The sequence below is a fragment of the Procambarus clarkii genome, chromosome 83 (genome assembly GCF_040958095.1).
Source record: "Procambarus clarkii isolate CNS0578487 chromosome 83, FALCON_Pclarkii_2.0, whole genome shotgun sequence".
Lineage (NCBI taxonomy): Eukaryota > Metazoa > Arthropoda > Malacostraca > Decapoda > Cambaridae > Procambarus > Procambarus clarkii.
Window position 1 is genome coordinate 13,827,365 of NC_091232.1, and position 25,947 is coordinate 13,853,311.

Genomic DNA, 25,947 nt, shown 5'->3' on the forward strand with positions numbered 1-25,947 from the left:
ACTGTCACCTTCCACAGTGGAGTATGGATATTGTCACCAGGGGGTAACTTAGGGCCTCACTGTCACCTTCCACAGTGGAGTATGGATATTGTCACCAGGGGGTAGCTTAGGGCCTCACTGTCACCTTCCACAGTGGAGAATAGACGTACTCGTTGCCAGGTTACCAGGAGTAACCAGAACCTGGCTGTCACCTTTTCAATGTTATTTGGGTTCTTAGGTGCTTGCCTCGGTAATCGGCTTGCCTTGGAAGCATCACAGTGGCAGATATGTGAGGAAAGAAGGAAAGAAAGACCTTCTTCCTCTTATCTGCTCGCCTCCAGCGATGCTCCAGCAGTTGGATATTACTGTAATTCTTTCTGCTGTATGACAGCTGTTGTTGTGGTGATGGGCAGGACAAATAGCAACGGCTGGTGGTTAGACTTAATAACCATGGTATAAATATTATGTGGCGATATTTATTTAAAGCAAACGAGATTGCAGGAAGGGATCACGAACCAAGAATAACAAAAGAAACTCAAGCCAGCCAGACACAACAGCCTCAGAACTCCTCCTATATTTAGTTCAGCAAAATTTATATATTACTGATCCTCACTCCATTCATATATCCAATTTTCTGACTGTTGTTTATTAATCGTAAGTAATCAGGCATTTTTTATAAATTAATCTTATGGGTATACGTACCTATTTAGTTTAACTCATTTTATAACCTATAGAGATAAATTATATATCAAACTATTTATTTGTAACGGTTATTAAATTAGACGTTTATTGAAATTTGCACTTGAACACACAATTAAAATTCTAATTTATTCTCTGAAACAATATACTGATTTGAAATAATTTTATTGTTGCTAAAATTTTAATGTTTGCATTTTAATATCACCAATACAAATACAATGTCAAAAGCTCTTTTCGTCCCCCGATACAACAAATGCCGCAGCCTTAACACGGCAAAAAGGCCAAAACCAGAAATGGCCTGCCAGCAGTAATTACAGCTAACCACGCATCAACTGGACTGGGATTTCTTTAATATTTGCTAAATTATTGCCCCGATCTATAATTGGCCAATTGTTCCAATCGTAATATTTATCCCAAAGGAACAATTACAGGAATTATACAGAAATTACCTTCGTGAGGGAAGCTATGAACCTTAACTTTATATATTTGGTGATGAGCATTACAAAGAATACAAGGAATGTGTATTATGTGGGGTAACAATATTTTTAACATTATTAGATTGAAAAATACATTTTGATATATACAATGTTAAATTAAAGGAAAATATAATAATTCTGATATATGTTTGTTAAAAGAAATATTTCTTAAACGGAAGCAAACGTTTCGGTTAACTGTTTATGTACACACATATGTGTGTGTGTGTGTGTGTGTGTGTGTGTGTGTGTGTGTGTGTGTGTGTGTGTGTGTGTGTGTGTGTGTGTGTGTGTGTGTGTGTGTGTGTGTGTGTGTGTGTGTGTGTGTGTGTGTGTGTGTGTACTCACCTAATTGTACTCACCTAATTGTGCTTGCGGGGGTTGAGCTCTGGCTCTTTGGTCCCGCCTCTCAACCGTCAATCAACTGGTGTACAGATTCCTGAGCCTATTGGGCTCTATCATATCTACATTTGAAACTGTGAATGGAGTCAGCCTCCACCACATCACTTCCTAATGCATTCCATTTGCTAACTACTCTGACACTGAAAAAGTTCTTTCTAACGTCTCTGTGGCTCATTTGGGTACTCAGCTTCCACCTGTGTCCCCTTGTTCGCGTCCCACCAGTGTTGAAAAGTTCGTCCTTGTTTACCCGGTCGATTCCCCTGAGGATTTTGTAGGTTGTGATCATGTCCCCCCTTACTCTTCTGTCTTCCAGTGTCGTGAGGTGCATTTCCCGCAGCCTTTCCTCATAACTCATGCCTCTTAGTTCTGGGACTAGTCTAGTAGCATACCTTTGGACTTTTTCCAGCTTCGTCTTGTGCTTGACAAGGTACGGGCTCCATGCTGGGGCCGCATACTCCAGGATTGGTCTTACATATGTGGTGTACAAGATTCTGAATGATTCCTTACACAGGTTCCTGAACGCCGTTCTGATGTTAGCCAGCCTCGCATATGCCGCAGACGTTATTCTCTTTATGTGGGCTTCAGGAGACAGGTTTGGTGTGATATCAACTCCTAGATCTTTCTCTCTGTCTGTTTCATTAAGTACTTCATCTCCTATTCTGTATCCTGTGCCTGGCCTCCTGTTTCCACTGCCTAGTTTCATTACTTTGCATTTACTCGGGTTGAACTTCAACAGCCATTTGTTGGACCATTCACTCAGTCTATCCAGGTCATCTTGTAGCCTCCTACTATCATCCTCTGTTTCAATCCTCCTCATAATTTTTGCATCGTCGGCAAACATTGAGAGGAACGAATCTATACCCTCTGGGAGATCATTTACATATACCAGAAACAGTATAGGTCCAAGGACTGACCCCTGCGGGACTCCACTTGTGACGTCTCGCCAATCTGAGACCTCACCCCTCACACAGACTCGTTGTCTCCTGTTGCTTAGGTATTCCTCTATCCACCGGAGTACCTTCCCTCTCACTCCAGCCTGCATCTCCAACTTTCGCACTAGCCTCTTGTGTGGCACTGTATCAAAGGCTTTCTGACAATCCAAAAATATGCAGTCTGCCCACCCTTCTCTTTCTTGCCTTATTTTTGTTGCCTGGTCGTAGAATTCAAGTAACCCTGTGAGGCAGGACCTGCCATCCCTGAACCCATGTTGATGCTGTGTTACAAAGTTCCTTCGCTCCAGATGCTCCACTAGTTTTTTTCGCACAATCTTCTCCATCAGCTTGCATGGTATGCAGGTTAGGAACACTGGCCTGTAGTTCAGTGCCTCCTGTCTATCCCCTTTCTTGTATATCGGGACTACGTTAGCTGCTTTCCAAGTATCTGGCAGTTCCCCTGTTGCCAGTGATTTGTTATACACTATGGAGAGTGGTAGGCTCAGTTCTCTTGCTCCTTCCTTTAGAACCCAAGGGGAGATTCCATCTGGGCCTATAGCCTTCGTCACGTCCAACTCTAGTAAACACTTCCTTACTTCCCCACTGGTAATCTCAAACTCTTCCAGTGGTTCCTGGTTAGCTATTCCCTCACTTACCTCTGGAATTTCTCCTTGTTCTAAGGTGAAGACCTCCTGGAATTTCTTATTCAATTCCTCACACACTTCCTTGTCATTTGTAGTGAATCCTTCCGCCCCTATCCTTAATCTCATAACCTGTTCCTTTACTGTTGTTTTTCTCCTAATGTGGCTATGCAACAATTTAGGCTGAGTCTTTGCCTTGCTTGCGATGTCATTTTCGTATTGTCTTTCTGCCTCTCTTCTCATCCTGACATATTCATTCCTGGCATTCTGGTATCTTTCTCTGCTCTCCAGTGTCCTGTTATTCCTATAGTTTCTCCATGCCCTTTTACTTTGCTGCTTAGCTAGCCTACATCTTTGATTAAACCATGGGTTTCTCATCTTCATTTCTCTGTTTTCCTTTTGGACTGGGACAAACTTGTTTGCTGCGTCCTTGCACTTCTGCGTGATGTAATCCATCATATCTTGGGCCGTCTTTCCCCTGAGCTCTGTTTCCCATGCTATATCTGTTAGGAATTTTCTTATCCCCTCATAGTTTCCCTTTCGGTATGCTAACCTTTTGGTTTCGGTATCCCTCCTCGAGTTCAATAACCCTTCTTCAATCAAGTACTCAAACACCAGTACACTGTGGTCGCTCATTCCTACTGGGTCCTCAAAACCGATTTCTCTTATGTCGGAGTCGTTCAGAGTGAAGACTAGGTCGAGTCTCGCTGGTTCGTCATTGCCTCTCATCCTTGTGGGTTCTCCGACATGCTGCGTTAAAAAGTTGCTTGTCACCACCTCCAATAGTTTGGCTCTCCACGTATCCTCGCCTCCATGCGGTTCCTTGTTCTCCCAGTCAATCTTTCCGTGATTGAAGTCGCCCATGATGAGCAGGTGGGATCTATTTCTACAGGCAGCAGAGGCTGCCCTCTCAATTATTGTGTTAACTGCCTTGTTGTTGTTTTCATACTCTTGACTGGGTCTCCTGTCATTTGGTGGAGGGTTGTATATTACTGCTACTACTATTCTTGGTCCTCCCATTGTTATGGTGCCTGCTATGTAGTCTCTGAACTCCTCACAGCCCGGGATGGCCATCTCCTTAAAACTCCATTCCCTTCTCATGAGTAGGGCCACTCCGCCTCCTCCTCTACCTTCCCTCTCTTTCCTTATTACTGTATACTCCTGGGGAAACACGGCATTCGTTATGATTCCAGAGAGTTTTGTTTCAGTGAGTCCGATTACATCTGGGTTAACTTCTTGTGCTCTTTCCCTTAGTTCACTTGTCTTGCTTGTGATCCCATCTATGTTCGAGTACATCACCCTGAAACTGACTCTCTTCTGCTTCTTTTCTGGGGGGGACCTTTGGGATCTGGGGTGAGTGGGAGCTGGGGGGACCTGGCACGGGGGGATTGGTGGAGGAGGGAGGGCTTGGGGTGGTGGGGGAGAGGGGGAGGGTACAGGGGGTGGATAAGAGGGGGAGGGTACAGGGGGTGGATAAGAGGGGGAGGGTACAGGGGGTGGATAAGAGGGGGAGGGTACAGGGGGTGGGTAAGAGAGGGAGGGTTGGGGAAGCATGGGGGGAGGAGAGGCTGTGGGGGATAGGGGAGATGGGGGGGCTTGGGGGGAGAGAAAAGGGTGGAGGGCTTGGGGGGCGTGGGGGAAAAGGGAGGGCTGAGGTGGGTGAGGAAGAGGGGAGGGTTTAGGGGAGTGGGGGAGAGGGGAAGACTTAGGTGGGGTGGGGGAGAGTGGGGGGCTTAGGGGGGAGGGGGAGAAGGGAGGGCATGGGGGTGGGAGAGACGGGAAGGCATGTGGGAGAAGGGAGGGCATGGGGGATGGGGGAGAAGGGAGGTCCTGGGGAGAGGGGTGAGGGGGAGAAGGGGGGTGAGTGGGGTGTGTGTGTGTGTGTGTGTGTGTGTGGGGTGTGAGTGTGTGTGTGTGTGTGTGTGTGTGTGTGTGTGTGTGTGTGTGTGTGTGTGTGTGTGTGTGTGTGTGTGTGTGTATGTGTGTGTGTGTGTGTATGTGTGTGTGTGTGTGTGTGTGTGTGTGTGTGTGTGTGTGTGTGTGTGTGTGTGTGTGTGTGTGTGTGTGTGTGTGTGTGTGTGTGTGTGTGTGTGTGTGTGTGTACTTAAGAATCTTAACAATCTTTGCAAGAACGAGCTTCACCTTTTGGGCTCTTATCTTCCGTTTTACTAAACTTATACTGAAGGTGTTCATACTTATATTCTTTCGTATCGCTGATGCTCAATTTATATATTTTATTATTACGACATAATTTAGTTTTTTTAAATATTTAATGTCAGGATCATGCCTCATCTGTACATGTATTCATCTAATTTTACTTATGAAGATGTGTTAAGAGGATTAATTGTCAGCTACGAACGTTCACCACTAAAACCATTAGCAGTTTATTGCAGTGATTCATTTCAAAGTGCCTTCATAAAATTGTTTATTGAGTTACATTTCACTATTTCAAATAACTCTTTCATTGTATTTACATCTCTGACGGTGAAGAAATTCTCTCACTCATCTGCGTGACTCATTCTTACCTCTTCTTTCCATCTTTGTCTCACAACTTTGCTGCTCCTCACTTTAAAGATTGATTATATGCTTACATAGTTGTATCCATTTAAAATCTTGCATGTCCTTATCATGTCCCCCTCTATTCCTTCTTACCTCCATTTCCTTAATTCTATGTTCATACCTTAGTCCCCTTAGCTCATGTAAGAGCCTTCAGGTATGATCTCAAAACATTTTGATGTTTCCAAATTATGTTTTCTCATTCCCACGTGGATTTTCCATGCCGGAGCAGCACACTCAAGAGGCTCACATGATTCTATATAGTATTTGTACAGCTCTTTTGCCGAAATTCCTCAGAATTTTTACCTAAAAATTTATTTCTTCAAAATCCTTTTAATCTGCTGTGCTACTTTCTTTCCGCCCTCTGTATCCTCTCTCTCCCCTGCCCTCGAATATTTGCTATAAATTATTGAATTAGTAATAAATCCATTTTTAGTGTACTAAATTACTATTAAACATCCGACAATTATAAGCATCAGAAGCACATACAGATAAAAAAATATGCTGAAGGCGTTTTGATACATTTGAGGTGTGTAATATATATATATATATATATATATTTATATATATATATATATATATATATATATATATATATATATATATATATATATATGTCGTACCTAGTAGCCAGAACTCACTTCTCAGCCTACTATGCAAGGCCCGATTTGCCTAATAAGCCTAGTTTCATGAATTAATGTTTTTTCGACAACCTAACCTACCTAACCTAACCTAACCTAAAGTTTTCGGCTACCTAACCTAACCTAACCTATAAAGATAGGTTAGGTTAGGTTAGGTAGGGTTGGTTAGGTTCGGTCATATATCTACGTTAATTTTAACTCCAATAAAAAAAATTGACCTCATACATAATGAAATGGGTAGCTTTATCATTTCATAAGAAAAAAAATTGAGAAAATATATTAATTCAGTAAAACTTGGCTTATTAGGCAAATCGGGCCTTGAATAGTAGGCTGAGAAGTGAGTTCTGGCTACTAGGTACGACATATATATATATATATATATATATATATGTCGTACCTAGTAGCCAGAACGCACTTTTTGACCTACTATGCAAGGCCCGATTTGCCTAATAAGCCAAGTTTTCCTGAATTAATAATATTTTCTCAAATTTTTTTCTTATGAAATGATAAAGCTACCCATTTCATTATGTATGAGGTAAATTTGTTTTTATTGGAATTAAAATTAACGTAGATATATGACCGAACCTAACCAACCCTACCAAACCCTAACCTAACCTATCTTTATAGGTTAGGTTAGGTTAGGTTAGGTAGCCGAAAAAGTTAGGTTAGGTTAGGTTAGGTAGGTTAGGTAGTCGAAAATCAATTAATTCATGAAAACTTGGCTTATTAGGCAAATCGGGCCTTGCATAGTAGGCTGAGAAGTGCGTTCTGGCTACTAGGTACGACATATATATATATATATATATATATATATGTCGTACCTAGTAGCCAGAACTCACTTTTTGGCCTACTATTCAAGGCCCGATTTGCCTAATAAGCCAAGTTTTCCTGAATTAATATATTTTTTCTAATTTTTTTCTTATGAAATGATAAAGCTATCCATTTCATTATGTATGAGGTCAATTTTTTTTTATTGGAGTTAAAATTAACGTAGATATATGACCGAACCTAACCAACCCTACCTAACCTAACCTAACCTATCTTTATAGGTTAGGTTTGGTTAGGTAGCCGAAAAAGTTAGGTTAGGTTAGGTTAGGTAGGTTAGGTAGTCGAAAAACAATTAATTCATGAAAACTTGGCTTATTAGGCAAATCGGGCCTTGAACAGTAGGCCAAAAAGTGAGTTCTGGCTACTAGGTACGACATATATATATATATATATATATATATATATATATATATATATATATATATATATATATATATATATATATATTTCGTGGGGAAAATGTGCATTGAAGTTCCTGAAGGAATTGGGGGACAAATTGATCAGCGCTACAAAAGACCAGAGAGCAAAAAGTTTCTTGTTCCAGCGCCTCAGTGTTGCGATTCAGAGGGGAAATGCCTGTTGCGTCTTGGGCACTAGTCCAACTTCAGAGGAATTCGAAGAAGTGTTTGACTTGCAACAATGATCGAACCCGTCTGTGACATTCATCAATGTTTCCCATTGTTGTGTTTTTCAAGAGATCCATAACCTTTAAGCACCTTTTTGCATTATTATTTTTGTATCAACCCATGTATATCTTGTAACCATCAAATGCATAATAAAGCACAAAAAAATAAAAAAGGAAGGGGGTGGTAGGAGAGAAGCACACAGAAACTGTATTGGAGGGGATCTAAACATTCCCTCTAATGCGTTATGCGTGGTTTCCTCCGAGGCTATGGGTCCCCCTTCTTCCAGCTAGAGGTGGTACTCTTTGATAATAATAAAAAAAAAAAAAAAAAAAAAAATATATATATATATATATATATATATATATATATATATATATATATATATATATATTTATACTGTGGGAGAAACCACAAGGTCTCCTCTGAATACTTTTTATTTTCTTCTCCGAGGCTATGGGTCCCCACATTGGCACCAGAGGTGGTACCCTCACAAACTTTTATATATATATATATATATATATATATATATATATATATATATATATATATATATATATATATATATATATATATATATATATATATATATATATATATATAATATTTTACTTGTACTCACATATTTTTGTAAGTGATTTGTGAAGGACTTTGTGACATTCCGAGATTAGTGTTGCAATTGTCGACGAGTACTTCAGGGCTCCTCGTCCTTATTCTGTGGTGTGGTGAGGCAGGTCCCCGGACTGAGGGGAGACCCCTGGCTGTGATCCACTGAAGGTTAAGGTACTGGAAGGGGAAGGGAGTGGGGAAGGGATAGTTGGAGTAAGTAATGGAGGTAGAAATTAGGACTTGATGGAGTGAGAGAGTACTCTGTGTGTGTGTGTGTGAAGATAGACATAGATAGTTGAATTTTTATTCACTGAGGACGTTTATTTGGAAATATCTACCTAAACTCTGTCATAGTCCTCTACCCCAGCACACTCACCCTTACTTCTGATGCTCGGTTTTACCTGCAATATAAATAGTTGTGCCAACAGGGCTTCATAAATCATGAAGGAGAAGATGACAAGAAAACTGTCAAATATTTCCTGTGAATTTTTGTTACACTAATTAACGATTCATTTCATAGTCTGTGAAGTAAACAAAGATTTAAATTCTTTATGCTTCTTTTATCTTGCATCTTTGTGACCTGCAGGTTAAGCTGTATAGTTAAAAGAAGACCCCGAGCTCCATGTAATCAAGAATTCACCGTGCTCGTTTGGACAAATATTTCATAGCAGTAATATTAGAAATTAAAATAACACATTTTTATTATTATAGAGAAGTGTAGAGCAGAGAAGAATGTGAAGATAGGATTTAGAGCACTGAGTATTTCCATGTATTTTCACGTCCCATAGATCTCCATACAGAACACACATCCTAAACATATTGTTACCTTTCACACAAAATACACATATTGTTACTTACCACAAAACCCATACAGAATTTATATCTGAGGAAGAATGAGGCACAGAGTGGACTAGAGCTCATGATATGCTACAAGTCTGGAAGTTCTTCACTCTACCTCTCTTCTTAAAAGGTACATCGCAGTTTAACGTATAAATCTCGTAAGTCCCTTAAAATACGAACTAAAAGACATAGCGGCTCGCAAAATTTTGGGAATGTATAGTTTTCTGTTCTTCGGTCTCCAGTTAGGTTAGGTTTGGGTAAGTTAGGACATCATTTTAGTGACGTAGTGAACATTCGAGAGGACGGACTGCTTCAGTAGCGCAAGGGTTGTTAAATAGTGAACTGATGGACAGAAATATTAAGTTAATTGAATACATATATAACTGAAAACTCACACCCCAGAAGTGACTCGAACCCATACTGCCAGGAGCATTCTGCAACTGGTGTTCAGGACCCCTTAACCACTCGACCATCACGACCAGACAAAAGATGTTGGTAACCAAGGCTATTTCAGCATCATCCCGCCAGCACTCTGATGGTAATCTTGGGCATGGTATTTTATCATATCACCTCATTCTTTGGGATGATAGGGGAAATAGCCTTGGCTACCATCATCTTTTGTCCGGTCGTGATGGTCGAGTGGTTAAGGGGTCCTGGACACCAGTTGCAGAATGCTCCTGGCAGTATGGGTTCGAGTCACTTCTGGGGTGTGAGTTTTCAGTTGCATATATGCCTGGGGACCATTCAGGCTTGTTCGCCCGTATATATATATATATATATATATATATATATATATATATATATATATATATATATATATATATATATATATATATATATATATATATATATATATATATATATATACATATATATATATATATATATATATATATATATATATATATATATATATATATATAACTGAAAACTCACACCCCAGAAGTGACTCGAACCCATACTCCCACAACTGGTATGTACAGGGACGCCTTAATCCGCTTGACAATCACGACCGGACATAAGGAAGTGATAGCCGAGGCTATATGAACCACTTCCCCGCCGGCACTCGGATGGTAATCTTGGGCATAGCATTTTATCAAATCACCTCATTCTTTGGGGCACACGTGAGGAACACAAATGCAAACAAGCCTGAATTGTCAAGCGGATTAAGGCGTCCCTGTACATACCAGTTGTGGGAGTATGGGTTCGAGTCACTTCTGGGGTGTGAGTTTTCAGTTGTATATAGTCCTGGGGACCATTCAGGCTTGTTTGCATATATATATATATATATATATATATATATATATATATATATATATATATATATACATATATATATATATATATATATATATATATATATATATATATATATATATATATATATATATATATATATATATATATATATAATATACACAGAAGTGTATTAATCAGCAAGCAGTTGCTCCTGTGCACATACATATCAGCCCACATATATATGTGTACATGTAAATACTCATACATGTATAACACCAGTAACACCTTAGTGCATATTCCAAAAATTAAAATGCCACAGACGCCGAATATATAATTAAAAGTGTAATTCTATTCAGAAGCATTTTGCAAAGGTTTCAATCACTTTGTAATTTGGAGAAATCTTTTCTCTATAAAATATGTATGTATGAATTCCTTTTTTTACATAACTGTTTTTTGAGAGGGAAATATTAAATGAGATTATTTAAATGAAGGAAGCAGGGTGCATTCGACTTGAAAATTTTAGAGGGGTTGTCATGAGCAGAGTGAAGTGGCCTCTCTCTCTCTCTCTCTCTCTCTCTCTCTCTCTCTCTCTCTCTCTCTCTCTCTCTCTCTCTCTCTCTCTCTCTCTCTCTCTCTCTCTCTCTCTCTCTCTCTCTCTCTCTCTCTCTCTCTCTCTCTCTCTCTCTCTCTCTCTCTCTCTCTCTCTCTCTCTCTCTCTCTCTCTCTCTCTCTCTCTCTCTCTCTCTCTCTCTCTCTCTCTCTCTCTCTCTCTCTCTCTCTCTCTCTCTCTCTCTCTCTCTCTCTCTCTCTCTCTCTCTCTCTCTCTCTCTCTCTCTCTCTCTTTAACGATGCATAAGCAACAGGGCTCCATTAAGGAACATATAATCAGATGAACTAATTGACCTAAAAAGACATCTAGAGAGAGAGTCAGTACTCCGATTTACACATGAAAATAGTGAAAATACCAGTGTGCCATTCCTGGAGGTACTAATAACAAAAACAGGAACCTCTTAAGCACCAACGTATATACCAAGCCCACCAACATAGGATTATGCCTGAACGGTAGAAGTGAGTGACCCCAAAGATACAAAGCCAGTGTTCTCAATGCTTATATTCGTCGAGCGCTTACCCACTGCTCTGAATGGAGCAACGTGAGTAGAGAGTTTGAAAGAGTAACTCAGGTATTGGTGAACAACGGATATAGCAACGCGGAAATAAACGCTGCTATAAGAAGACACTTGGACCGTTGGTATAATCCAGAACCTGGAACAGAAACCACAACACCTCTAATAAAATTATATTACAAATCAACCATGCACAGTGAACATATAAAAGAGGAAAGAATAATGAAAGAAATAATCCATTGAGGAGTAAAAAGCACTACTCCTAACCAAAACATAAACCTGATAATATTCTACAAAACCAAGAAGACTTCCGAACTCCTTATCAAAAACAGCCCGAAGCCGACGGAGAACCCTCTACAGCAGTCAAGCGTTGTATACATGTACACTTGCCCCCACGAAGGATGTAACCTTCAATCTAAGTACATAGGTATGACGTCGACCAAGCTGACGAGGCGTTTGACATGCCATCTTCAATCCGGTGCCCCTAGGAATCACATGAGACAAGCCCATGACATCACTCTAACAAGAGAAATGTTGAACAAGAATACCTGTATAATAGACAAAACCCAAGATGCAAGAAGATTACAAATTCTTGAGGCAATTCACATAAGAATAGAACAACCCACCATGAACACCCAAATCACGGAACTATTTACTCTACCCACCATGAGAGTAAGGACAAGACCAGAACATAACGATGCCAACACAGAAGACAATGTCCAACATAGCAGGCCAATTACACTGGATTAATCTTTGTGTTTAGATAGGAGCTGCCTCGTATGGGCCAATAAGCCTTCTGCAGCCTCTATGTTTCACCTCACATTTATCCCTTATGTATCCCCCCATGTTTTCACCTTTATTGTATTATCACCTGACCCAGTGCGGGTACAAAATCAATCAGCATTGTAAGATCTGTTCACTTGAGAATGAACCATGGAGGTTCGAAACGTTGTGCAAATTGTATAAATAAGTGTAATACACTCTATAGTAAATCACTTCTTTTTTTCACCTTAAAAGTACGAAAAGGAGTTTTGGAGAACTCCTATTTCAACTAAGCCCTGATGCTAAGAAAATAGTTAGAGGGATAGAAGCCCTAAACCAGAAAATAATAAATACAGAATAGGCGGTCATATTCAATGAAATATATATATATATATATATATATATATATATATATATATATATATATATATATATATATATATATATATATATATATATATATATATATATATATATATATATATATATATATATGTGTGTGTGTGTGTGTGTATGTCGTACCTAGTAGCCAGAATGCACTTCTCAGCCTACTATGCAAGGCCCGATTTGCCTAATAAGCCAAGTTTTTATGAATTAATTGTTTTTCGACTACCTAACCTAACCTAACTTTTTCGGCTACCTAACCTAACCTAACCTATAAAGATAGGTTAGGTTAGGTTAGGTAGGGTTGGTTAGGTTTGGTCATATATCTACGTTAATTTTAACTGGAATAAAAAAAATTGACCTCATACATAATGAAATGGGTAGCTTTATCATTTCATAGGATAAAAATTAGAGAAAATATATTAATTCAGGAAAACTTGGCTTATTAGGCAAATCGGGCCTTGCAAAGTAGGCCGAGAAGTGTGTTCTGGCTACTAGGTACGACATGTATATATATATATATATATATATATATATATATATATATATATATATATATATATATATATATATATATATATATATATATATATATATATATGTATATATATTGTGATGATAATCTCCTTCAAGAGATTGAGCCTGCTCTTCCCTCCAAAAGACGTCGATATAAACATCTATATAAAACAAGTATGGAAGAAAAATCCAACAACGACAACACCAGCAAGGTTTGCCAGAGCGCAAAACGTATGCAGCCAGGAACACCTGCTCCACCTCAAACCGCCAAACTACCAGTCTTGTCGCCGGCTCATCGCTGATTGGCTGCCGGTCCAGCTGCAACTGCACTCTACCCACCATACTACTTGATGTCTGGGGCCGCCACGACCTCAGTCTTCAGAATATCCCGTGCTTTCGACAAGTTAACACGTCTCGTTGGTAGACTAAGCCCCAGGCTTACGTGTACTAAGAGAAGTGATAGCTTGAAGCCAATATTCCGGCACCTACTTACTTTGTTTGCCATACTCTTGTTATTTGTTCATTTGTCTTAACGTAACTTTTCATTTTGCCCTTTGATTATTCTTATTACTTTGATTGATTTTATTATACGAATTTGTATGTCCATTTTTATTCATGTTTTGCTTTCTTTAACGTAATTAAAATTTACTTGTGTTTTGTGTGTCTTCTCCTTACCTTACCACAGACGAAGTTCCAGATTTTCTATTTTTTTTTCTATATGTGACGAGGCCATACCCCTAGCTTTTGAACAGCCGAACACCAACGCGTTACCGTCACAATATATATATATATATATATATATATATATATATATATATATATATATATATATATATATATATATATATATATATATATATATATATATATATATATATATTCTAACAATTATATAAAGATACACGTAGATGAGATCATATATCAATGTCCCCAAGCTTTCACTCTATTGTTCCTCTTCTTAGTACTGATCAACAAATGATAGAAGTTTCCTGGGACTTAAGCTTGGCACAAATCATTTAAGACTTTTGACTGATACATTATATTCATTGATCAGTCAATACACATGTTGCGCGTAATAAAAATTCTGGAAATATACCAACGTTTAGCATTAAATCGACGAGAAATTGAAGAGCTTTTTTAATATCAAGTTTATATTTATTTGAAGTGTGCCTCCGAAGTTTGCTGAGGAATTTTCAACGCAGTTATATTACGTAGATTTACATAAAGATATTACTTGGTAAGTGTATTCCGGAGTGGAGGCTGGGAACACAGGGTGAGGAAACGTCACGGAGTCACACTCCACAATTTTACTTGGGAATTGCAGGGCTAAAGTTTTTATTTACTAAATGCTTTATTTCTTACTTTAGTTTTTCTAGCATTATTTGTGTTTCTCCTTTGCTAATTATATTTTAATCGATGTGGGTCTCCGGCTGCGCCCGGGTCTCTTTCCCCCTCCTCTCTCTCGTTCCATCTTGTCCCAGTTTCCCAATTTTCCTCTCCTTTTTTTCTCTCTCTAACCCTACTTCTACTATATTTTCCTCTCACCGATCTTCACTTTAATTCGCTCTGCACCTTTTTCATTTCTTCTTCTCCCACGTTTCCCATCTCTTCCACTTATATCACCCTCTTCTACCTTTCCCTTCTTTCTCCACCCACATCATCCCCCCCTCTTACCATGCCTCTTCCCTCTTCTTCCCTCTCTGCTCCTCCCTGTCTCTCGTGCAAGCTCTTTCTCTTTCTCTCTTTCTCTCTCTCGGAAAATGTCATGCCTCTTAGAGCTGTTTTGTCACTATAATACGAATTTCAGTAGCTTGAATCTTCGGGTACTTGGAATTTCTGTTCATCGTTTTTTAGTAAATGGTGGGAGTAAGCAACATGGGAAACAAATCCACAATTTCAAACTGCAGTGGTCGCTATAGATGCCGTTATTTCTTAAAAGGTGGTCCTAGTGCTAATCCTGTCTGGCCTGTGACATTCACGTACCTTCCAAGTCTCATCTTGAAGAAGAAAGTTGGGTGAGCTTGGCCCCAAATGTCTATCTACTTCGGAATGAGAGACAGACACACGAACAGACGTATAGACACCAAGACAAATTTTAGAGAGTTAATTTTTCAACTGAAGTGAAGAACTTGTCAGGCCTATGGGACATGACAGCTGAGTGGAGAGCGCTTCGGATTCGTTGTCCTGAGGTTCCGGGTTTCATTCCCGGTGGAGGCGGAAACAAATGGACAGGGTTTCTTTCACTCTGATACCCCTGTTATCTAGTAGTAAATAGGTACCTGGGAGTTAGACAGCTGCTAAGGGCTGCTTCCTGGGGGTGTGTAACAAAAAGGAGGCCTGGTCGAGGACTGGGCCGCATAAACGCTAAGCCCCGAAATCATCTCAAGATAACCTCAAGATAAGAACAACATTAGAAATATTTAGTAAATTTACGCTAGAATGATTGATCTAACCCTTTCCGTCATTCGATATTCAACAACATATGTTTACATACGTACGTACATTATATATATATATATATATATATATATATATATATATATATATATATATATATATATATATATATATATATATATTTATATATATATATATATATATATATATATATATATATATATATATATATATATATATATATATATATATATATATATATATAAAGAGACAAAAAAATACATTTCAAAGGGATAGAGTAGCTTAGGCTATTTCTACCCTCCCTAATGCCATCAATTGTCAGTAGCGTCAACAAAACAATTACAGAGCCCCTCTCTTGGTATTTTTGAACCGCTCGAGAATTAATACTCTTCACCTGCCGATAAATTCTCACCAGGACTAATTCCTGAACAAAGGATACGCCGATAATTCTAATTCCCAGGAGGAGCGGGCCTCTCATCTCCATAAACTGGTGCTCATAATTCACCACTAATACTCGTCATTACGGGGCTTCTCTCTCCCGCACGGATCCTCCGCTGCACCAGTCCTCAGCCTCCCATTGTCATGATGCCCGCGGCTCCTCCTCAGGTGTGGCTGCTTCTCTCAGCAGTGAGCGAGGAGGAAGTGATGCCTGTATTGTGGGTAGGATGATAGTGTTGTGAGGGGTACTGCTGCTGGTGGTGTAATGGTTGTGGTGGTGGTGTAATGGATGTGGTGATGGTGGCGTGATGGTAGTAGTGGTGGTGGTGTAATGGTTGTGGTGGTGGTGGCGTGATGGTAGTAGTAGTGGTGGGTGTGTGATGGAACTGGTGGTGGTGGTGTAATGGTAGTGGTGGTGGTGGCGTGATGGTAGTGGTGGTGGTGGCGTGATGGTAGTAGTAGTGGTGGGTGTGTGATGGAACTGGTGGTGGTGGTGTAATGGTTGTGGTGATGGTGTAATGGATGTGGTGATGGTGGCGTGATGGTAGTAGTGGTGGTGGTGGGTGTGTGATGGAACTGGTGGTGGTGACAGTGATGGTAGTAGTGGTGGTGGTAGGTGTGTGATGGAACTGGTGGTGGTGGTGGTGGTGGTGGGTGTGTGATGGAACTGGTGGTGGTGGTGTAATGGTTGTGGTGATGGTGTAATGGATGTGGTGATGGTGGCGTGATGGTAGTAGTGGTGGTGGTGGGTGTGTGATGGAACTGGTGGTGGTGACAGTAATGGTAGTAGTGGTGGTGGTGGGTGTGTGATGAAACTGGTGGTGGTAGTGGTGGTGTGATAGTAGTGGTGGTGGCAGTGATGGTAGTTGTAGTAACAAGGGAGGGGTAGTAGTGGTGGCAGTGAATTTTACTAATAATTAACTTAACAGTTTTACGCAGCGTTAAATTTAACTTTTACTTCAGATTATCTCTGTTTTTAAGTTTTACCCAGAATTAACTTCAACCTGACTTAAAAATATCTGACTAAAGTAATAATTGTGTTCTTCTCTCTCTGTAAATGAACAGGTCCTGAGTTTTGGGGCGTGATCAACCCGGCGTGGGCCATGTGTTCAGAGGGTCGTCGTCAGTCCCCCATCAACCTGGACCCCAGGACACTCCTCCACGACCCTAACCTCACTCCCATCTCTCTCGATAAGTCTCAGGTACGTCTCTCAAAATCATCAGTAACATTAGATCTTCTTGAGATGATTTCGGGGCTTTAGTGTCCCCGCGGCCCGGTCCTCGACCAGGCCTCCACCCCCAGGAAGCAGCCCGTGACAGCTGACTAACACCCAGGTACCTATTTACTGCTAGGTAACAGGGGCATTCAGGGTGAAAGAAACTTTTGCCCATTTGTTTCTGCCTCGTGCGGGAATCGAACCCGCGCCACAGAATTACGAGTCCTGCGCGCTATCCACCAGGCTACGAGGTGGATAATCCACATCCCCAATCGAATTCTGCGATTGTTCTCCAATTATCTTTAATATCTTTAAATATTATTATGCAACTCAATTAAGCTAATATTATCTTATTATATTCAGAATAAAGTAAAAAAATTAAGATTTAAATAATAGCAGAAGGTTTATTGGCTTCTCCGAGTCAATTCCTATTTACGCCTAGCCAAACTCATTCATATATACATGTCTAGATTTCGCTTGAAACAATCTAGCGATCCAACGTGTAGTATGTAACACGGTACACTGTTCCATAAATCATCAATCCTATTTCCGACCAGTATTTACCCAGGTATTTTCTAAATCTAAACTTATCCAATTTTCATTCATTCTTCCGTGTTCAATTTTATATTGGAATATATAGTACCTAATTATTATCGTCTTATACTCCATTAATAATTTTAAAATATACCTTAAGAATTCCCCCACTATCACACATCCCAGCACACCACCACCATCACACATCCCCTGCACACCACCACCACCACCACTACCACACATCCCCAGCACCACCACACATCCGCACCACACACTCCCACCACACCACCACCACCACCACACATCCCCAGCACACTACCACCACCACTACCACACATCCCCAGCTCACAACCACCACCACACATCCCCACTACATCCCCACCACACCACCACCACCACCACTACTACCACACATCCCCAGCACACAACCACCACCACACATCCCCCACCACACCACCACACATCCCCCCACCACACCACCACACATCCCCACCACACCACCACCACCACACATCCCCACCACACCACCACCACCACACATCCCCACCACACCACCACCACCACACATCCCCACCACACCACCACCACCACACATCCCCACCACACCACCACCACACAGCCCCATCACACCACCACCACACGTCCCCAGCACACAACCACCACCACACATCCCCACCACTACACCACCACCTCCACACATCCCCACCACCACCACACATCCCCACCACACACTCCCACCACACCACCACCACCACCACACATCCCCAGCACACTACCACCACAACACATCACAGAAGCTACAGCTGTCTTTCACCCACGTAGGTACAGGGGATGCTGGTCAACACAGGCCACAGTCTGGAGTGGAGAGTCAAGACTTCCTCTGGGCCACCACTGAACCTATCAGGGGGACCGCTCTCCTACACCTACACCGTCAGCCACCTGCGTCTACACTTCGGGGAGAGGGACCTACAGGGCTCCGAGCACACTATAGCCAACTACGCCTTCCCCGCTGAGGTCAGCTAAGTTCTTCGTGTCGTCGGGTTAATTACATATTTTTATTTTTTGTTTTAGAAGCCTTTAATTTTCCTTTATGAACTGAACAAAATAATGGATCATGGAATTATTTTGATGAGCAGTAACTTTATGTATATATCACTGTAAAAAAGCATGTTTTTGTGTGTATAATGACATGATTAATGTTAAAATAGCAATATATTGTAGTTAACGTACTTTCCAAATCTTATACATCAAATAAATTCCCTTTTTAATATAATATTGTAACATATATCAGTGTTTAATTCCAAATACTTTTTAGAGCTCTCAACCACATCAAATATCAATACAAATATACAACTAATAATTGAAAAATAAAAGTGCTACATCCTCAATTTATTTTTCAAACACAAAATGTAATTCCTACATGCCCCGAGGAGTAGAGCAGATATTTCAGGTTTTTTACCCACCACAGTTACAGATCTATGGGTACAACGCTCAGCTGTATCGTAACTTCAGTCAAGCAGCCAGCCAGGTATACGGGGTGGTGGCTGTAGCAGTACTGGTACAGGTGAGTCTCTCTCTATATATAAATATATATATATAAATATATTTCATGTCTTCCTGTCTTAAGTTGCTATCTAAATATATCGATATACTGAGCAGGATAAATATTTTTAAGAAACCAATACATTTACACGCCGCGATACTTCACAGATGTAACAAACTAACATCAGTCACCATTAAAAACATGTAATTGCTTTACCTTATGGTCCAAGGGAACTCGCGACCGGGAAAACTGATTAATAGGATTAATAAAATGTGTCAATAAGGTAACTGCTCTCAGTGTCAAGGCGCCCCCCTCCCCTCCCCTCCCCCCCATGATCAATACTGTTGTTCACCGGAGCTGACGGGAATGAATCGCCTGAACGTGAAGTTTACGATGTTTCTGGACGATGTTTTTAGCCCATTATTTCTCACTGTTCTCTTCTTTTAGTATTTCATGTCATTTACCGAGGCTTCTGTTTAGAGTTTCTTTTTCTCTCCTGTATTTATAATTTGCATATACTGAGGAGTTTCGTTGTTAGAATTCATTATTAGTTCATCTATTTTTTTATATTCATTTAATTTTACGTAATGTTAAGTTCTGAAAGTATATTGATTAGTATCGTCAAATTTTCTGATAATTTAATTTGCTTAATATTAATGTAAACATTGGAGAATAACATTATGTTGGTAAAGAGGGAAGGGAACTATGTATGTAAAATTAATGTGAATGGAGATGTGCAAGAAGTGTTTACCAGTTTTAACATATGGGATTGAAAAATGACACTACTGTGCAACTGAATTTGAGCATGGAAGGAGTCTGGAAATAAACCAAGTTGGTGCAATGAATGCCTTAAGAAGAAAATAACATGAGTAAAAGTCGCCAGACAGCTGCAAGAAAGATCAGTCGCTCTTCTTCCGGGAACAAAAATCTCGAATTAGTGGCAAGTTTTCCATTATAGATCTGATTTGGGAGTTGTAAGTGTGATACATCCCTTACCATCTTGGTGATGTGCAACCCTCTGTAAAGAAGTTAGTTTCCTGGCTCATTTGGCTCCAACATTTATTACATATGCAGGCGATGAGTCACAATAACGTGGCTGAAGTATGTTGACCAGACCACACACTAGAAGTTGAAGGGACGACGACGTTTCGGTCCGTCCTGGACCATTCTCAAGTCGATTGTGACTTGACCATTCGTCCTGGACCATTCTCACAATCGACTTGAGAATGGTCCAGGACGGACCGAAACGTCGTCGTCCCTTCAACTTCTAGTGTGTGGTCTGGTCAACATTTATTACATTGCTTATTATTGTTATTATTACTGTAATTAAAATTCTGTGTGTAGTGATGACATTCCCTTGCTGTGTTCCATCCCTGGCAGCTTGGTGACCGCACATCTCCGGCTCTAGCGACTATGCTTGAAGGTCTTCCCAGCGTCAAGTATGGTGGTAAGTGTTCAGATTATGGTAAGTGTTCAGATTATGGTAAGTGTTCAGATTTGTGTATTCTTCTTCTTGGTTATCTTGAGATGATTTCGGGGTTTTTTTTTTTTTTAGTGTCCCCGCGGCTCGGTCCTCGACCAGGCCTCCACCCCCCAGGAAGCAGCCCGTGACAGCTGACTAACACCCAGGTACCTATTTTACTGCTAGGTAACAGGGGCATAGGGTGAAAGAAACTCTGCCCATTGTTTCTCGCCGGCGCCTGGGATCGAACCCAGGACCACAGGATCACAAGTCCAGTGTGCCGTCCACTCGGCCGACCGGCTCCCCTTTGCTTGTATTCTCTCCTTATGTTTGTTAAAAGGGAAAACACAGCAAATACTCTTTGTGATATTCACTGTTTACATATGGACTCCTTATATTTAACGATGTCCCGTCCATATTTATACGTCTGAGTGTGTTAAGAACCAGTGTACTGAGTGACTGAGTGAAGGCGAGAGTACAGGTGTCGAGTGTTGGCGAGTCTGATGTCTGAGTACAATAATGGGAAAATGCGTGAGAGAGTGAACGAGAGTAGAATGGATCACCTAGTTGAGTTTACCAATTTATGCATCCAGATTATGGGCTCTAGATCTAGCTCTATGGGTCATACCTGCTCTTGAAGTTGTGGTTGATGGTCAATTCCATCACCTTCGGGTAAAGCTCATTCCCCTTGTTTACCTTTCACTGCATACATCTCCTAACAGTTCTGTGACTCACATAAGTTTCCACCTTCCATCTGTTGCTCCTCCACCTGGTGTGCCACACACCTGGTGTGTCACACACCTGGTGTGTCACACACCTGGTGTGTCACACACCTGGTTACAGGCTTCTACGATACGCTTCGTTCTATCCAATAATTCGTTTTGATAGTTCGTTTGAAATGTAATTAGTACTAAGGTGTAATTTTGCAGTACATGGATGACGGATGACATGGTAATAATGTTCTGTTGTTTTGGTCGAATTACATAAATATTTTTGAAATTGTTCTTGCCTTTATCTATGCTATTTTTATAATAGAAATTAATTTTGTGCAATTAATTGTATTTTCCAAAATATTAACAATATTTACTTTCCCAGTTTGTAATTCGAAAACTGCATTGTAAATTCTGCAAGTGAGAATGGTGTGGGTGAGAGTGCGTGAGTGTACTGGTGAGAGTAAGGTGGGTGAGAGTGCATGAGGGTACTGGTGAGAGTGCGCGAGGGTACTGGTGACAATAGAGAGCAGACAAGAGTCAAAGTTTAAAAGAGTTTAAAAGTCAAAGAAATACAACCAAAGCATAGTAACAGTCTCACAATGACTCGGGAGACAATGAAGAGGGAAGAGTGGAATGTAGTTTAACGTAGAGGTAGTTCAGCGTGGAGGTACTTCACCTAGAAGGTGGTTCACCATGGAGGTAGCTAAGATTGGATGTAGTTGAGAGTGGATATAGTTGAGAATGGAGGGTAGTTTAGCTAGGAAGTAGTTTAGCGTAGAGGTACTAGATCGTGTTGGTAGATGAGCAGGGAGTAGATCACCGTGGAGGCGAAGCGTGACATGGAGGTAGTCGTAAGTCACTGACCTTCACGTCTTATGTCAAGCATTATGGATTAACACTCACTCTCGTGGTCTAGAGCGGTCAAGTGTTGATATTGTCTCTCTCTCTTGCTCTCTATCTCTCTTGCTCTCTCTCTCTCTTGCTCTCTCTCTCTCTTGCTCGCTCTCTCTCTCTCTCTCTCTCTCTCTCTCTCTCTCTCTCTCTCTCTGGCTCTGTCTCTCTCTCTCTCTCTCTCTCTCTCTCTCTCTCTCTCTCTCTCTCTCTCTCTCTCTCTCTCTCTCTCTCTCTCTCTCTCTCTCTCTCTCTCTCTCTCTCTCTCTCTCCCTCCCTCCCTCTCTCTCTCTCTCTCTCTCTCTCTCTCTCTCTCTAAGTATCTCTTCACACTCTTTGTCTCTCTCACTCTCCCTCTGTATTGTATGGCTCACTCTATTTCTTTGTATCTCTCTCACTCTTTGTATCTCTCTGTCACTCACTGTATCTCTCTGTCACTCCCTGTACCTTTGTCACTCTCTCGCAATCTGGTTCTCACTCTCTGTATTTAACTTGCACTCTTTTTCTGTATCTCTCTCTATCTCTGTCTCTTTCTTACTTTTAGCCTCAAGAGAAACACGTAAGATGTAAATCTAAGCAGGCGAACACGTGCTAGGGATCTCCGGTATCAGACGTGTTTGTTTTATCAGGACAGTTCTAGTATTTGATTTGTTTTGCTTCGTCTGAACATGTCTACAATAGATAAGGAACATTAAGCCCTTACCAAGGTTTCGGTCAAGTTATATTTTATTTAGTGTTCCCTACCGCAGTGTATACTATAGAAAGGGTATAAGCTATGTGATATAAATTGGGCGATTTGCATTTTTAGAATTCGTAATCAATATACTAAAATAATTATTTGCTTTATTTTATTTCTTGCTTTATTTTATTTCTTGTGTACAGAGTGCCAAGAACTTGTTAATATTAGACCGTCAAATATGAAGAGAATGTGAAGCAAACTTACATTCTCCTGAATTATTTACTTGTACGTTTTATTTGCTAAAAATTCGTTTCTCCGAGAATGGAATGTATGCATTTTTGACAAATATTCCTCACATGTATCTATATCCTAGACATTTTATGTCCATTGTGTTGGTCCGCACATATTTGTGTCTACAAGATCAAGCTTCATCTCTTGGCTCCCGCCTTTCCAGCCTCAGTGTCTTTTATGGCAAAGAATCATTGAACAAATTTATTCTATTATATTTACTTTTTAAATTTCTGATGAGGGATAGCTTTTAAGGCCTACTCTGTAGTTAAATACATTTTCATTCTACTGAGATGTTTGACAAATCTTTCTAACATCTCTTAGGCTAAGCTTTAGTTAACATTCATGCCCTTTTCTCTTATTCATATTTTCGTAAATATTTTACTTTTCTTTATTTTATCTATTCCTCCAAACATTTTATGTCTATCATCTCGTCTTTCTTCATTTCTTCTCTTTACTTGCGTCAATAGCATCACCTTAGTACTCCATTTTACTCAGTTTTCATATGATCACCGTTGCCAAAATTGAACTTTGCCAAGTTTCCTTCAGTTTTTGAGCATTGATGGACCACAAGGTTCACCGTACGTGCATATATATGCTCCAGAGATCCAACTCCCACATTCAACCCATTTAACAATTTCCTAATTTTGATGTACTCCATTCACTTTAAGCTGGTTTAATTCTATCTTCCATTCTCTGATCCCAATTTCCAGAATACAGTGACCGCTGGCTCCTAGTGGTAGTTAGTTGTCTTTTCTTATAGCATCTGTCTCATCTTGGACGAAGGCAAACCTGTCACCTATTATGGCTCGAGTTTCCTCTCTGACTATTGTTAGGGAAGTTGGTGCCTGTGGAGTACATCAACATTGCTCTCCAAGTATCAGGCCCACACCGGGGTTTCTTTCCTGTCAATCTATTTCTCCGTGATTGAAAGCTATCATGATTAGAAGTTTTGCTCTCTTTCTATGAGCACAGGAGCTTTGCCTCTTTAATGATGACTGTTGCGGCTCTTCTGCTACATTCGTGACTCCCTAATGAGTTGTATACAGCTGCTACCATACTTTGTATCCATCTGTTTCAATGATTTAAGTGCCAGTCTGGAAATCTATTTATTTCTATGAATATAAATTCCTCAAACTTCCACTCCCACTTTGTTAGCAGAGGTGCATATAATCCAATCCTCTGGTTTTGTTTATTGTTTTGTTTGCAAATTCTCTAGTAGCCTATAGCAAACACTTTATCAATAATCATCTCATAAATATTTGTGCCTAACACAATGATGACATAGTGATCTGCCTCACAAGCACTCTGAGCTCATTTACTTTGTTGGAGATACTATCTATATTTGTATATCAAACTTTATGATGATTCTTCATTGCTCTACCAATTGTATTCATTGCTGAGCTCCCAGGTAAAAAATAAAAAAAAGGGAATAAGATGGCAGAAAACTTTTTCGTTAATACTTTTAGAACAGCTGAGCTTTTCTTTCTATTTTCTTCTTTAAAACTATAAATAAATCGAACCCGGGCCTTTAGGACTACGACCACCGAGCGATGTCCACTCAACCACGAGGCCCCCATGGGTTTGTGTGTTTGCGTACATGTGTGTGTGTGTATGTTTGCATGTGTGATTATATTCACATAATGTCTCTGTGGTTCACTCGAGAACTCAGTTTCCACCCATGTCCCTTTCTTCACACTAGCCATCCCAAATAATCTATAGGTGTAGCCTCTGTTAGAACCCCTTAGCATTTTATAAAAGGCAATCATTTCTCCTTTACAGCATTAGTCTTCTGATAATATGAGTTTAACTGTTCCTCACAACTCATAACTCGGTAGCTGTATATCTATAGATTTAATACTTCATGCAGCATAACACAACTTTTCCAAAATACTCATAACCTCATTTCCTCTCCTACATTACTACTCTCCTTTTCTTCCTTCATATGTATCATTCTACTGGTCTTGTGTCCTCTACTTCTTACCATTCTGTTCTCCCTCATCCGCGAACATCGGAGAGAAACCCTCACACAAGTAACAAGTATCTCTGCATCATCCAAGTTAATTAGTCAGAAATCTTAAATAATACACCGTTTATTTACTGAGTCGGCCGACAGCACCATCCTCTTCAATTAAAGCCTGAAAATCCTAAAATTGAGTCATAATTCACCAATACCTGACGGAAACTAATGAAATCAACCGGAATTCGACTGCATTATTCCCGGATAATGAGTCGCTACCGGCCCTAATATCCGCTGTAACTTTGTTCCATCATCTGGGGCCAGACATGGGCGCATTTTGGTGGGGCTTCCGACTCACTTATTACCTGCTCTCTCTCTCTTTCTCTCTCTCTCTCTCTCTCTCTCTCTCTCTCTCTCTCTCTCTCTCTCTCTCTCTCTCTCTCTCTCTCTCTCTCTCTCTCTCTCTCTCTCTCTCTCTCTCTCTCTCTCTCTCTCTCTCTCTCTCTCTCTCTCTCTCTCTCTCTCTCCCTCTCTCTCTCTATCTTAATTTCTTGTT

At 40.3% G+C, this 25,947-nt stretch overlaps 1 protein-coding gene across 1 annotated transcript in view; it reads left to right on the forward strand.

Annotated features, from left to right (window-relative positions):
- LOC138358456 (carbonic anhydrase-related protein 10-like) overlaps window positions 1-25,947 on the forward strand; it is a 221,226-nt gene that overhangs the window by 157,357 nt on the left and 37,922 nt on the right. The window contains exons 4-7 of the mRNA XM_069316433.1: window positions 17,170-17,306; window positions 18,678-18,869; window positions 19,324-19,419; window positions 20,779-20,845. Of these exons, the coding sequence (XP_069172534.1) occupies window positions 17,170-17,306; window positions 18,678-18,869; window positions 19,324-19,419; window positions 20,779-20,845 (492 nt within the window). The remainder of the gene's footprint in view (window positions 1-17,169; window positions 17,307-18,677; window positions 18,870-19,323; window positions 19,420-20,778; window positions 20,846-25,947) is intronic.